This window comes from Trichechus manatus, unplaced genomic scaffold, assembly GCF_000243295.1.
Source record: "Trichechus manatus latirostris isolate Lorelei unplaced genomic scaffold, TriManLat1.0 scaffold00085, whole genome shotgun sequence".
Classification (NCBI taxonomy): Eukaryota; Metazoa; Chordata; class Mammalia; order Sirenia; family Trichechidae; genus Trichechus; species Trichechus manatus.
The window spans coordinates 5,113,498-5,126,602 of NW_004444021.1; the positions used below are offsets into that span (position 1 = coordinate 5,113,498).

At 35.8% G+C, this 13,105-nt stretch overlaps 1 protein-coding gene across 1 annotated transcript in view; it reads right to left on the bottom strand.

The window, feature by feature from the left end:
• The window catches only part of SEMA3A (semaphorin 3A), a 217,563-nt gene that overhangs the window by 146,535 nt on the left and 57,923 nt on the right, over positions 1–13,105 (bottom strand). Inside the window, exons 2-3 of the mRNA XM_004381476.1 lie at positions 9,598–9,755; positions 7,275–7,337 (exon numbers count right to left, since the gene is read on the bottom strand). Of these exons, the coding sequence (XP_004381533.1) occupies positions 7,275–7,337; positions 9,598–9,755 (221 nt within the window). The remainder of the gene's footprint in view (positions 1–7,274; positions 7,338–9,597; positions 9,756–13,105) is intronic.

Consider the following 13,105-nt stretch of genomic DNA (forward strand, 5'->3'; position numbering starts at 1 on the left):
TGAAGGTCCTGAAAGCTTCACTACATTCACATCATAAGTTCGACTGTACCTGGAGGAAGCAGCTCTTCCGCAGTCATCTTCCGAGTACCTTCCAACCAAGGGCTGATCTTCTGGCACTATATCAGACAATGTTCTACTGCTATCCATAAGGTTTTCACTGGCCAATTTTTTTCAGAAGTAGATTGCCAGGTCCTTCTTCCCAATCTATCTTAGCTTGGAAGCTCTGCTGAAACCTGTCCACCATGGGTGACCCTGCTGATATTTGAAATACTGGTGGCATAGCTTCCAGCATCACAGCAACACACAAGCCACCACGGTGTGACAAACTGCCAGACGAGTGGTTGAAGAATACAACCTAGTGTCTCTAAAATAATTTTAATGGCAAAGCTTCATTTGCCATGTAATCTCTTTCTAAGACGCATCTCTGGTTTTTCCAATTGCTTTGCTAATGCCGTTTGTGCAGGGATAGAAAATACGACAACATATTTCAAGTGCAGATGTAAAACCTGGGTCCTTGATCTCTTATATTTACCTCTGATATAATAAAATGAGTATCTCACTTACTAAATATGAGCTACCTAAACTAGTTAATGGTTTTCTGGGTAGCACAAATGGTTCAGCATTTGACTGCTAGCTGAAAGGTTGGCAGTTGGAACACACCCAGAGGCATCTTCAAGACAGGCCTGACAATCTGCTTCTGAAAGATCACAGCCTTGAAAACCCTATGGAGCACAGTTCTACTCTGACACACATAGGGTTGCCATGAGTAGGAATCAACTTGACAGCAACTAACAACAACAACAAACTAGTTAATACACATGATACCTTTAGAACAATGCCAGGCTTATAAACAGTCTCTCAATAAATGTTAGCTAATATTATTATTATTTCTAAATGATGAATTTAAACTCTAATCACTCAGTTCAGTTTACTCGATACTTACCTCCAAGCAGAAACTAACACATACACACACCTGAAAATCTAAGCCACTTTCTGTGACAATCAGACAACATTTTCACTGACCATCATAAATCAGTTATCTGTATACCCATTGTGTTATGAAATTTAATCATCGGAATAATATTTTTTAAATTAATAAACTGATCATATTTTCTCAATGTCCATAAAAAATTATAATCAAAATTGTCAAGAACTCTAAGAGTTCTGTGATTTAACCCTACTTTTAAGATAACAAGTTTTAAGATAACAAATTTCATGGATGCTGGCTGAAGATACAGATCTCCTGCATCAGAAAGAAAGGACTCTATTGCTCATAAAAATAGCAGTAGCAAGAGTATTGGCATTTCCTGGGCCAGTTCCCTATACGTCAATTCCTACTGGGGACAACTACACATTCAGTAAGTTGAATTATAGGCAAAGAACCCTGGGTTTAGGGAACTTGAATATTTTATAATAGGTGTAAGCATATTGGCCCTTATCTCTGGGGGGCGATTTTATGTTTATCCTACTGAACAATACGAAATTAGTGTTGTTGTAGTCCTGCAATTTGAGCATTGATAAATTTGATGAACATGTTATAATATATCATAGCATTAAAAGTGCATAACAACTAAGTACGAAAATATATTTTAAAAATCCCTCAAGAATTACAAAAAGTCCCAGAGTTCAGGTGCATGATATTACTTTGAAATGTTTCCAAGAATAGGGATGTTATAAGAATCTGCTTTTTTTCCTCTCAGATGGTTGAAATTTTGATTTCCAATTATGTTCAAAATATTTCAAACAGTCATACGGTTGCCATTTGGTTTTATTGAAACTTAGTGCAAAGAGAGATGGTTTAGTAGGATAAACAAAGAAGATTCAGAGAGTTATTGATTCGAAACAGATTCTTTTACCAGCTTAGTGTGTATTCAGCTTTCATTTGCAAAACCGGGTCAAGGCAGTCAAGCTATCAATAAAAATGCTATTTTGAACAACAAAGTGGATTTTTAGCACTAGAAAAACATCAAAAAGTGAGAGTAAAGGTGGATGATAGCAGCCAGAATAGAGATGTCTAGATCATATTGCTTTCCTTCTGCAGGGTCTCTGTCCAAAAGCAAGTACATATTATAAAAATTTTCAAATATCAACTCTCAAGTGAGAGCAATGAAAAAGTTCATGAGCATTTCACTCCTCTAATGATAAGAATGCCATAATAATTTAAAGGTTTAGAACCTACAACACCAGGAAAAGAAGAGACTTTAGTATGATGACATGCGTTATAGCCTTTATGTTCACTTCTAAAAGAGAAAGAAAAAAGATTTAGATTATTGTTGCTGTCAGAAATGTTATTACCAGCAGGAAAGAGAGGAAGGCCGGGGGAGGACAGTACAGGGAGCATATGAATGTGTCCTAGGCTTCAGATTCCCTCTTTACCACAAAGTCCATGCTTAGCTGCTCATATTCCAGCTGCTGATTTGACATGTGTTTGATGCAAAACTGAGCAAAGAGCGATGATGGGTTGTGTCTCCCTAGCTGTGTGAGAAAATGCGGGAAAGGCTCATTTTCTGCATGAGGCTACATTCAGTGACACAGGAACTATGTAGGTTTAATAGAGTGGCATGTTCTGATTTCCCTGGTGGCTGTGTGCCATGTTAGCCATAGGAATGAAACTTTCGTCTCAACTACACTTAAGAATTGCTCCCTCTAGTGCATAAAATTAGCCAGTGTTGTTATTGCCCCACTTTTTCTATAGTATCCTTACATCTAAATCCTGAACTGAGAAGACAGCAATGACCCAGAATGGTTGTTTAAAAGAGTTTTATTCCCAGTGGACTTTTTGAAGGAACACTGACTAGAACCAGGAGGGAAGGGTGAACCCAAGCTCTAGAAACCATCAAGAACACTCAAGGAGGTTGCTAGTATACTTTTCTATAAATGTTCAAGTCAGTTACTACTTCGGTTATGATTCTATCTTGAAGCTAAGGGCTGCAAAAACCACTCAAGCCTCATTCTTGTGGTTTTTAGCATCACAAGAGCTCCTTGAAAGGAATTATTGTCCATAAGTTACAGATGACTATTATTTACTCAAGATATAGTACAGCATTTCTATCAAACTGTTCATGTTTCACTTCACAAATCAAGTAGTCAATGAAAAAAACTCTTTACCCTTAATCTTTTTTACTTCTAAGTGGCAATTTAAAGAATCATTGTTTAAAAAATACTATTTATTTTATTTATATTATCAAGGAAGACATGTTACAAATCCCAGGAAGCCAACTTTTGACTATTTTCTAAAATCATACATTAAGAAAAAAATGGATCTATAAATTATAATCCAAAATTAGTCAATAAATTCCATGCATTCTGTTTAAATACACTGAGTATATACACTGAGATATATATTAGATGCCATATGAAATGTAAAATAAATCTTAGTAAAGATGCATTCTAAATGTATGATATATCTTGAATGATAGGCCAATGAAAAGTAATATTACAGGTTCAAGATGGTTTACCAGAAAAATAATATGAAATATATTTTAGTGTTTAAATTAAACTGGAGGAAAAATACATTTTTCTTGAACTAAAGTATGTGAAAACTGTTGGTTTTTTTATTAAATAAATTTTAATGACGAGAAATTAAAATCATTACAGTTGAATTGATTTAATGCAAAATGTAAATGGATAACTAGAGCGCAAACATTTTATAATGTTACATTAGTTGACATTTTAAAATATTAGTATGGCTAATGCTTCCACACCATTAAACTTTCAAAAACTTAACATCTCTTAATGCACACATAATTACCTTTCTCTACTATAATGTATGAGGGATGAATCTATAAGTTTTCAGAATCTTTATTTCAAGATGCTCTGAAATGATCAGGTACCATTAGTATATAGGTATTCGTCACTTAATGTCCATGATGCAGTTCTGAGAAACAGGACATTATGTGATTTGAATGTTGGGAGAGCATCATATTATATACAGGCATTCCCCTTACAATCCGTAGTTAAACCCCTGTAAAGCCTATTATATCAAAAGTTTATGGGAGCCCGCCAGACAAAGCCTGAGAGCTGTATGCACTGGATACAGGCCTTTGCGCAAGTCTGGGTGCAGGGTGTGGAGGGGGGGGGGCTCGAGAGCCCCAGGCCGGTCTGCATCCTGCCAACGCCCTGCAGGAGCGAAGGAACCGCTGCTGGCCCTGCCCTGCGCGTGGAGTGAAAAGCTCAGTGGCTGCTGGGTAGGTGAATAAAGCCAGGAGGAAGGAAAGGAGGAGACAACGGAGGAGGAGGCGCTGTGGGGATTGGGATGCACACTGGCGACCCGCTGCTTATACACTCTGGGAGTTTGGGGTCTTTAAAACCATTAGGAGCAAATAATAAACAAAAGGAGAGCTGTTTTCCATTAAAAAAAAAAAAAAACTTACGGGACCACAGAAGTATACGCAGTCAGATGTAGCCCGAACAGACGACATGCTGCGCATGACCGTACTGTACCAGACTTAGTAAATGTCATGTCTTAGTTCCTTTTAACTTAGTTCCATAAAACTCAGGCATTTTCTGTAAGTCTGGAAAATACAATAAAGTTGACCTTCTGCCTAGAGAGGAAATCTCTGAGGTGATGGTTGGAGTTATCCATAGGTCAAGACTTTATTGCAGCTGTTAAACTAACTGCATGTGGGCTAACGCCAGAATCCCTCAGTTTTTTTTTTTTTTCAATTGACAGTCCCTGGAGATCATTAACTGCAGATGACAGAGGGGACGGGAGAAGAAAAAGTACCATAAATATGAAGAAATGTATTGAGGAGAATTCTGGAAACCACAAATGCAAAAGGATATCTGCTGTCTTAGTTATGGAACGAGCTGATGACATCATTAAATCAAATATGCTCATTACTTAACTTCAGAGGTTATAAGATCCAGATAATTTGAGTATGATTGCTGTTGTTGTTGTGTGACGTGGAGTCAATTCTGACTCATAGCGACCCTATAGAACAGAACTGCCCTATAAGGCTTCCTAGGCTGTAATCTTTAGGCCAGCAGATCACCAGGTCTTTTCTCCCAAGGAGTCCCTGGTGGTTTCAAACTGCTAACCTTTCAGTTAGCAGCAGAGTGCTTAACCATTGTGCCACCAGGGCTCTAGAGCATGGTTAATCCCAAAAACCCACTGGCATCTAGTCAAGTCCTACTCATAGCGACCCTATAGGACAGAGCAGAACTGCCTCATAGAGTTTCCAAGGTTGTAAATCTTTACAGAAGCAGACTGCCACATCTTTCTCCCACAGAGTGGCTAGTAGGTTCAAGCTGCCAACCTTTCCTTTAGCAGTCCAGTGCTTTAACCACTGTGCCACCAGGAATCCCTTAAGTATGGTTAGTACCTTCAATTTTCAGATTGAATCGAATTCAGAACAGTTCAACACTTCAGTGGTCATCATCATTTTAGAGGCCAAACTAATTTTATTGACAATGTTTTCACTTAGAAATTGCCCAAACAACTCTGTCACATACACCAATAATAGTTAATATTTGTATCATGCATTATAGTCTATATAATAATTTGACTTGTGCTCATTTGAGCTTTAAAAGAATTCTGTGAGGTGTTTATTATTATACCCACACTCTTGATGAGCCCAGAGAAGGTAAGGGATCTACCTGAGGTGCTATCAATAACTCTGTGTTTACAGGCAGGTTCAAATCCATGTATTCTACATGACACCAAGAACTTTTTCAGTAACACAGAAATTTGATCTCAACTTCTAGCATAAGACTCAAGATGCTCCAAAATTTTTGAATGAAAAGATTTTTAAGGAATTTACTGAATCTTTATATTTCCTTACCAGGAAAATGGGGATAACGTTAACAACTACATAGGATTAGAGTTAAAACTATGTTTACCAAATGCTTTAGAAATTATCACAGTGCTTGGCATGGGAAATAATCCAGATAATTATAAGTTTCTATGCCGTTGCCTGTTGCTGTCATTGGCTGTTGTCGAGTTGGCCTCCAACTCGTGGCAACTCCATGCACAACAGGATATGACCATTATGATTCATAGGGTTTTCACTGGCTGATGACTTTAATAAAAAAGGGAGAAACTCTGTGTTCTTAAAAGTAATAAATGTATACAGGTGAAAAACCATTTGTATTCATCTTTTGTTAATATCACATTAAAACTGCTCAATGTAATATTTTAATGGTACATATGACATTTTAAAATTAACAAATTTTTATTCATTCTATTGTACTCTGCCTTACACTTGTGAAGTGTTTTTCTACCAAATTTTTTTTAGAAAAACTATTTAACTTTCTCACAATTATAAAATAGGCACTGCACCATTTAAAGGCTGGGATACTAAAGTCCAGAAAAAGTTAAGGAGCTTACTTAAAACACATTAATGAGTTAGTGGAGGGGAGATTACTATTACACATGGACAATTATGAAAAAATAAAGTTTAAGTGCTTAATATGATGAAAAATTAAATTAAATCTTAAACTATAAATAAGTATACCTACATAGGTTGATTTATGCCTTTCGGCACATGGGATAAATTTCACCTAAATGCTAATCCTTTAAAACTCAGAGAAGACTTACTTTTAAACTTATTTCTTTGTGCTTTCAACATCACAAATTATCTAAGATATCAAATAATATAAAATCATATTTAAAAAATCCTGTGACATTTTAATGTAGCCTTTCATATGATTATATCTACATTTCATGAGTTGTACGAGTTGTACAGTACTCAAGATAATGTCTAATACATAGTAATTTCTCAGCTCATTTTTATTTAAGAAATGAATTTATGGATGGATGGATAGATGAATGGATAGGTGGGTGGGTGGGTGCATGCATGGAAAGGAAGGAGGGAGGGAGAGAGGGAAGAAGGAAAGAGCAGGGAGGGGATGGTACAGACAAAGTAAAAGAACCAGAAGGGAAAGGAAAGAAGGAAGGAAGGGCATTTTAATCATGAAGACTGACAAGTGGAAAATTTTCATATCATCCAAGATAATTTATCATATGAAAATCAACCTGTACAAAGAAGTTGACTTCCAGAAACAACGTAAGTATATATGCTACAAGATTTCATTTTGTTAATTATCTTTTGCATACATAAGCTATCAAAAATGAACATATATTTCCTTTACTTAGGATTGTTATTATTATTATACTTTCTTTACACAAAACTATCAATTTTTCCAAAATAGAAAATTACTTGGTTACTCAAGAGTGATCAAGTCCACAAAGAAAACATGCTCCTTAATGGAACACTGAATAATAATAGACTGCAGAATAATAAATTGTTTATTCAATTACTGAAATAACTTACCAGGATATCTTTTCCAGCCCACTTGCATTCATCTCTTCTCGTGTAAGAAACAGGCCACACAATCTAAGGGCAGAGAAGAAATACTATTTTACATCAATTTTCTAACAGATCCAACATCACATAATCTTTTAGAACATGTTGTGGTGACTGAGATAAAGAAAGCTCCATCAGCATTAGGTGGCAGGGACCTTGCAGTTTAGACTATGCAGTTAATTAGTGTGGACTTAAGTCATTCACTCTTCTTCTATCCATTAGACTTCGTATATATGGATGATGAGCAAAACAGAAATAGACTAGGAAATAGATCCAAGCAACGTGAGGTGGAAAGAACTGCTACCTCAGTTGGAAGAGAGAGGTCATTTTGAGGAGAGGTGACAATCTAGTGAAAAGAGGTTGAAACCTGCAGAGAAAGCAGCTCATGTTCTTCTAAACTAGCTGGTCTTTCTCTTTCATGAAATAGTGATTTTGAAATTCTCAGATTTGGGGTGCCCTGGATCCATCTCTCCAACCCAGATATCAGTATAACATGCTAAAATGAGCAATGACAGTGACAGAAAACTTATCCTAGAAAGGAATCATTTCTTTGGACAAGGAAAACAGTTAAGAGTAGCATTACATACTTAGGGGAGATAAAAGTAGAAACAAATTGGTAGCTGTAAAACTTAGACTAATTGAAAAATAAGTGATTGCATTTTAAGCCCCAATATCTGGTCTTCAGCCTTCCAAGCCAAAAATCAAACTAGTTGTCATCCAGTCAATTCTGACTCATGATGACCCCAAGTGTTTCAGAGTAGAACTGCACTCCATACTCTTTTCAATAACTGTGATATTTCAGAAGTAGATTGCCAGGCCTTTCTTCTGTTCATCATTCTAAAGGATCCTATATTGTGTGAATACAGTGACAGGAAAACAAGTGGTAGATGAGCCAAGGCCGTACTGGTGGTTGAAGACTTCTGAATGCAGTCTCCTTAATAACACAAATACTCTCATCTAAATTTTAATATACAAATTTCCAGATCTCCTGAACAATTTCAATCATGCCTATATGTACTGGGGCAGAGCAATTTATTATTTTTCTAATCCATCTTTCTCTTCTAGTAACATTAGGTAATCTCCAAAAAAAAAAAGTCATATGTAAAAGAAAAATCCAGAGATGGTGGCAGTTAATCATTTGTATCTGCTGAAAAGCTTTTAGTCTCAAAAAGACTGATTACTGTTCATCTTGGAAGCTTTAGATAATTCAATATATATTGTCATAAACTTGGGAAAAGTCAATGATATTCAATTTAGGGAATTAAAAGCAAAATAAAACATATTTATAAACAAGAATTTGTGATATACTGAAACAACCTTTAGTCAGATTTCAGGTTCATGTCACAACTATAAAAAAATTCTAAAAATTCTTGGAAATGTATTCATTTTTATCATTTGTGCATTTTTTCATTTTTGTGTTTTTCTTTTCATGTGTGTCTGTGTGTTTAAATTAAAACTGTGCTTATTAATGAAATGAGCCAGAAACTCTATAAAGAATAAGGATAAAAATAGTAGACTGTTATGTCTGAATGATCACACTTGTAAAAACTTGACGCTGAAAACTGATCTTCAGCAACCTTTTGGTTTAAAGTGTCATATAATAGTAAGTATTTTAGGATTGTGAGTTAGATGATCTCTGTCACGACTCCTCAACTCTCCTATTGTAACACAAAAACAGACATACACAATATGTAAATAAATGAGAATGACTGTGTTCTAATAAAACTTTTTACAAACACAGGTGCAGGCTAGCCCTGCAGGTCACAGCTTGATGACCCTTCCATTTTCTGGCAATAGAGAGATGTATATATTTATACATATAGATACATTTTATATGAAATAAAGTATTGTGTATTTCTATAATAGTTCAGATATGTTCTTTTATGCAGAAAAAATTATATAACTATGGAAGGATAAGCTGAAGTTAGGGGGCAGTGAGTTTATGTTAATGCGGGACGAACATCTCAGAAAACCAAAGTGAGAATGGTTACACAACTTGAGGAATATAATCAGTGTCACTGAATTATACATGTGGAAATTGCTGAATTGGTGTATGTTCTGCTGTGTATATTCTCAACAACAACCACACAAATAAAATAGTTTATTTAAAAAATACTATGGTTTCTTCCATAATAATTTTAATGGTTTACTGTATCTAATAACGTTAATATAGTCATTATTTTTATTTGTATTTGAAAAGATAAAATGTTAATTTAAAACCATTTTCTGTGAATTCTATATAGCTTGATGTTTCAAGAGAATTATAGTGCATACATTAGAATAAAGATACCTTTTGAAAATCCTTGATATTAACCAGGTTGAATGAAAATATGTGATCCTTTGCTCCAACATACAGCCTACTCCGTTCCTCATCCAAAAGGAAGGTATGATAACTGGAGCTATTGGCCAAGCCATTGAAAGTGATCACATTGTTGGATTCCAACATTTCTGCAAGGTAACAAAGCAAGACATAGGTGTTAATGTGAGGTCCTACATGAGCATAGACTGTTGCTACATGGTAATCTGACTATTGTCTGCTGTAGTTATCAATCAGTGGTTATTTTTCATGGTACTGCAAAATACACAAGAACCATATATTTGACGTTTCATTGAAACAGGAGTTATACTCATCAGTTTGCTCATTTTATACTCATGACTGTAGACTCCTAAAGAAGAAAGGAATAAAAATATTGTGCCCATACAAACTGATCTGGTGGAACCTATTTATATGTAGTGATGTATTAGAATGGTCAAGAAAGAATATAAAATGTTTTTAATTTTACAAAGATTTTTAAGTGATTTCATCCAGTCCAAACCATTACCTGGAAGGTTAATTTCAAGACTCAATTATTTTCTCCTTTGAATTTTTTGTTGATACCATGTGTTTTCACTAATAGAAGGCATGCTGATTAAAGGACCGATTCAGATTTTTGTTATGATTTATGGACTTAGATGCTAATATCTGGGGTCCCATATGTCCCAGCAGATTCTGGATGTCATGATATAAGTCAGTGATAAAATCTTTTTTTTCTTGAAAAACTGAAAAATATGAAGTAAAACATGAAGGAATCTGGCAATGACTGCACATACATTTTATTCCTGTCTCCTTCTACTTAGCCTTTATTACTATTATTATTTTCATAAAACTTTTCAATCCATGGTGCAATGTAAAAGCAGTACTTACAGTCCAAATACATAAAGTCAAGGAGTTTTTTATCAGGAAAATTACCGCTACTGTGCATTCTTCATTACTGCAAAACAGTACTCATAAGCCAAATAAATAAAACTAAAGGAATATGAATCTCAGTAGAATTATCACTACTATATATTCTTCATTATAACAAAAGCAGTACTAACAGCTAAACAGCAGAAACAGCTACCTTGGAATACTACAGAACTGCTCACAGCAGTGCTTTCTACCTGCTACATGTGGAAGCAATGATTGGGCCCTAAGATTTAATGCAGGGTGAGAATAACTTATAGGAGTTTCAGTCTCTTGAAAAGTACCACTGCAATTCCTTATTCCTTATTGCAAAGGCCATATTTACTGTTCACAAGCTAGAAAAGCAGGGAGCCAGTAACACCTGGAAACAATAAATGGCATCAAGGAGAAAATGGCCACTATGACTGAATAAAGACTGAAAATAGCTTATTCTCGGGATAAGTACATTCTCATGAGAACACAGTAACTGGGAAACATAGTGAGGAGGTTTATCTCACAGACATAAAGGCAAACCTGTCAAAAGTTTAGAAAATTCACACATCCAGGAGGCATCACCTAAGACAATGTTCAATCTACACAAAATGAGGCTCCAACTCAGTTTCACACATTTCAAAACACTCCCACCTTGAGACTAAAAGATTTAAAATTGGGCTGCTTCCTTCCCTAAGAACTCCAGAGGCACAAAAAACCGTTGGGTTATCATATGCCTCACGAGTCCTGAAAGGGTTAAGCCTAGGGACATTCAGAGCAAAGAGAACATAGGGGAAATACCCAGTTTAACCTCCTAGATGGTCTGACGACTCATTAAGGAATTTTAGTATGTCTTTATTACCATTAAATCATTAACTCCACCATTTAAACTCTTTAAAGTATTTTGGAACTAATATATACATAGAAGCTAAGTTGAGACTTTTATGAAAATAAGAATTAAATTTAAATTAATTTTACCATCTGACCTTAATTTTTTAGTGTGTTTTCACCTCCCCAATTTGTTTTTGTCATGAATAGGCAAATACTGAACTTTTAGATCTATATTTTAAGTTAGAGAAATATTTTCAGATTAAAAATAACATTGAACATAATATTATGGTTGTATTAAAAGATAGTTGTTGATAATCACCAAATTGATTTTCTTAAATATCTACTTATATAGTTTCAATCAATCAATCTGTGTGTGTGTGTGTGTGTGTGTGTGTGTGTGTGTGTGTGTACTTCTTTCCCTGGGATAAAAATAATGCAGATTCTCCAAAACTATGAGTCCTGAATCACTGCCTCAAGTATTTCCAGTGCACACTTAACACCCATTGCCGTTGTGTCGATTCCAACTCATAGCGAGCCTGTAGGACAAAGTAGAACCGCTCCAAAGGGTTTCTAAGGCTGTAAATCTTTACAGAAGCAGACTGCCACTTCTTTCTCTCGCTGAGCAGCTGGTGAGTTTGAACTGCCGAACTTTTGGTTAGCAGCCGAGTGCTTAACCACTGCGCTAACAGGGCTCCTGCGTACTTAACAGAAACCCTTTTAAAACTTCAGTCGCTCAGGGCTGTGTGAGTACAGAAGGATCTGCCACCAGAGGCAGGGGCTATATCACTTAATATATTCATATGCTGAGTGAATGGCCATTTCAGGAGATCTGTTTATCAAACAGACTAGATGCTCCTCACCTTTCCCTCCAATTCTAAAATCTATAATTCTACCCTAGTACCAGTGAGGCCAAACTATAGGGAGCCAGGGGAACTCAAGTCAACTTGGCCTAAAGCAAAACAAGCACATAGCAACGGAAGGGTCGTTTAAGATGCTACAAAGGTGAACTTTAATTGGAAACACATAAGAAACTACATAAAGGAGCTCTAAGCATCAAATGGTAGAAGCTATAGGAAGACAACTACTGTGGCTACAGATCTTGAAGTCATCCAGTTATAGGTAAGAACACCAGCGTCAGCATAGTACTTATTTGCTAGATATGCAAGCTAGGACAAGTTCCTTAAGCTCTTTGGGCCTCAGTTTTCTGGATGATGGGTTAGTGATATATCTTTCAAGAGCAATTATGAAAGTGAAATTAGATCATGCATGTAAAGAGCCTAGCACAGTTGTTTGCATAATAAGCACTCAAAGATTAACTACTTGCATAAGTTTTTACAGTTGCCTTTGAGTGGACTAAGACTTATGGTGCCCCTATGTATGTCGGAGTAGAACTGTGACCCATAGAGTTTTCAATGACTGATTTTCGGAATTAGATCTCCAGGAATTTCTTCCGAGGCATCTCTGGGTGGACTGAAACCTCCCACTTTTCGGTTAGCAGTTGAGTGCATTAACTGTTTGTACGACCCAGGGACCCATATGCATAAGGAGAATTAAAGTATAGGGCTGCTATGAGTCGGAATTGACTTGATGGCAACAGGTTATAGTATGCTTATTCTTCTAGACTAGGAGTAGGTAATTAGGGTTCAGATGAATCAGACTGAAAAAAGAAAACTTTTCTACTTATCTTAATAATTTGCCAATTTATCAACATCAGTAATTTTTTAATTTTTATTTATTTTTTTTATTGTACTTCAGGGGAAGGTTTACAGAATAG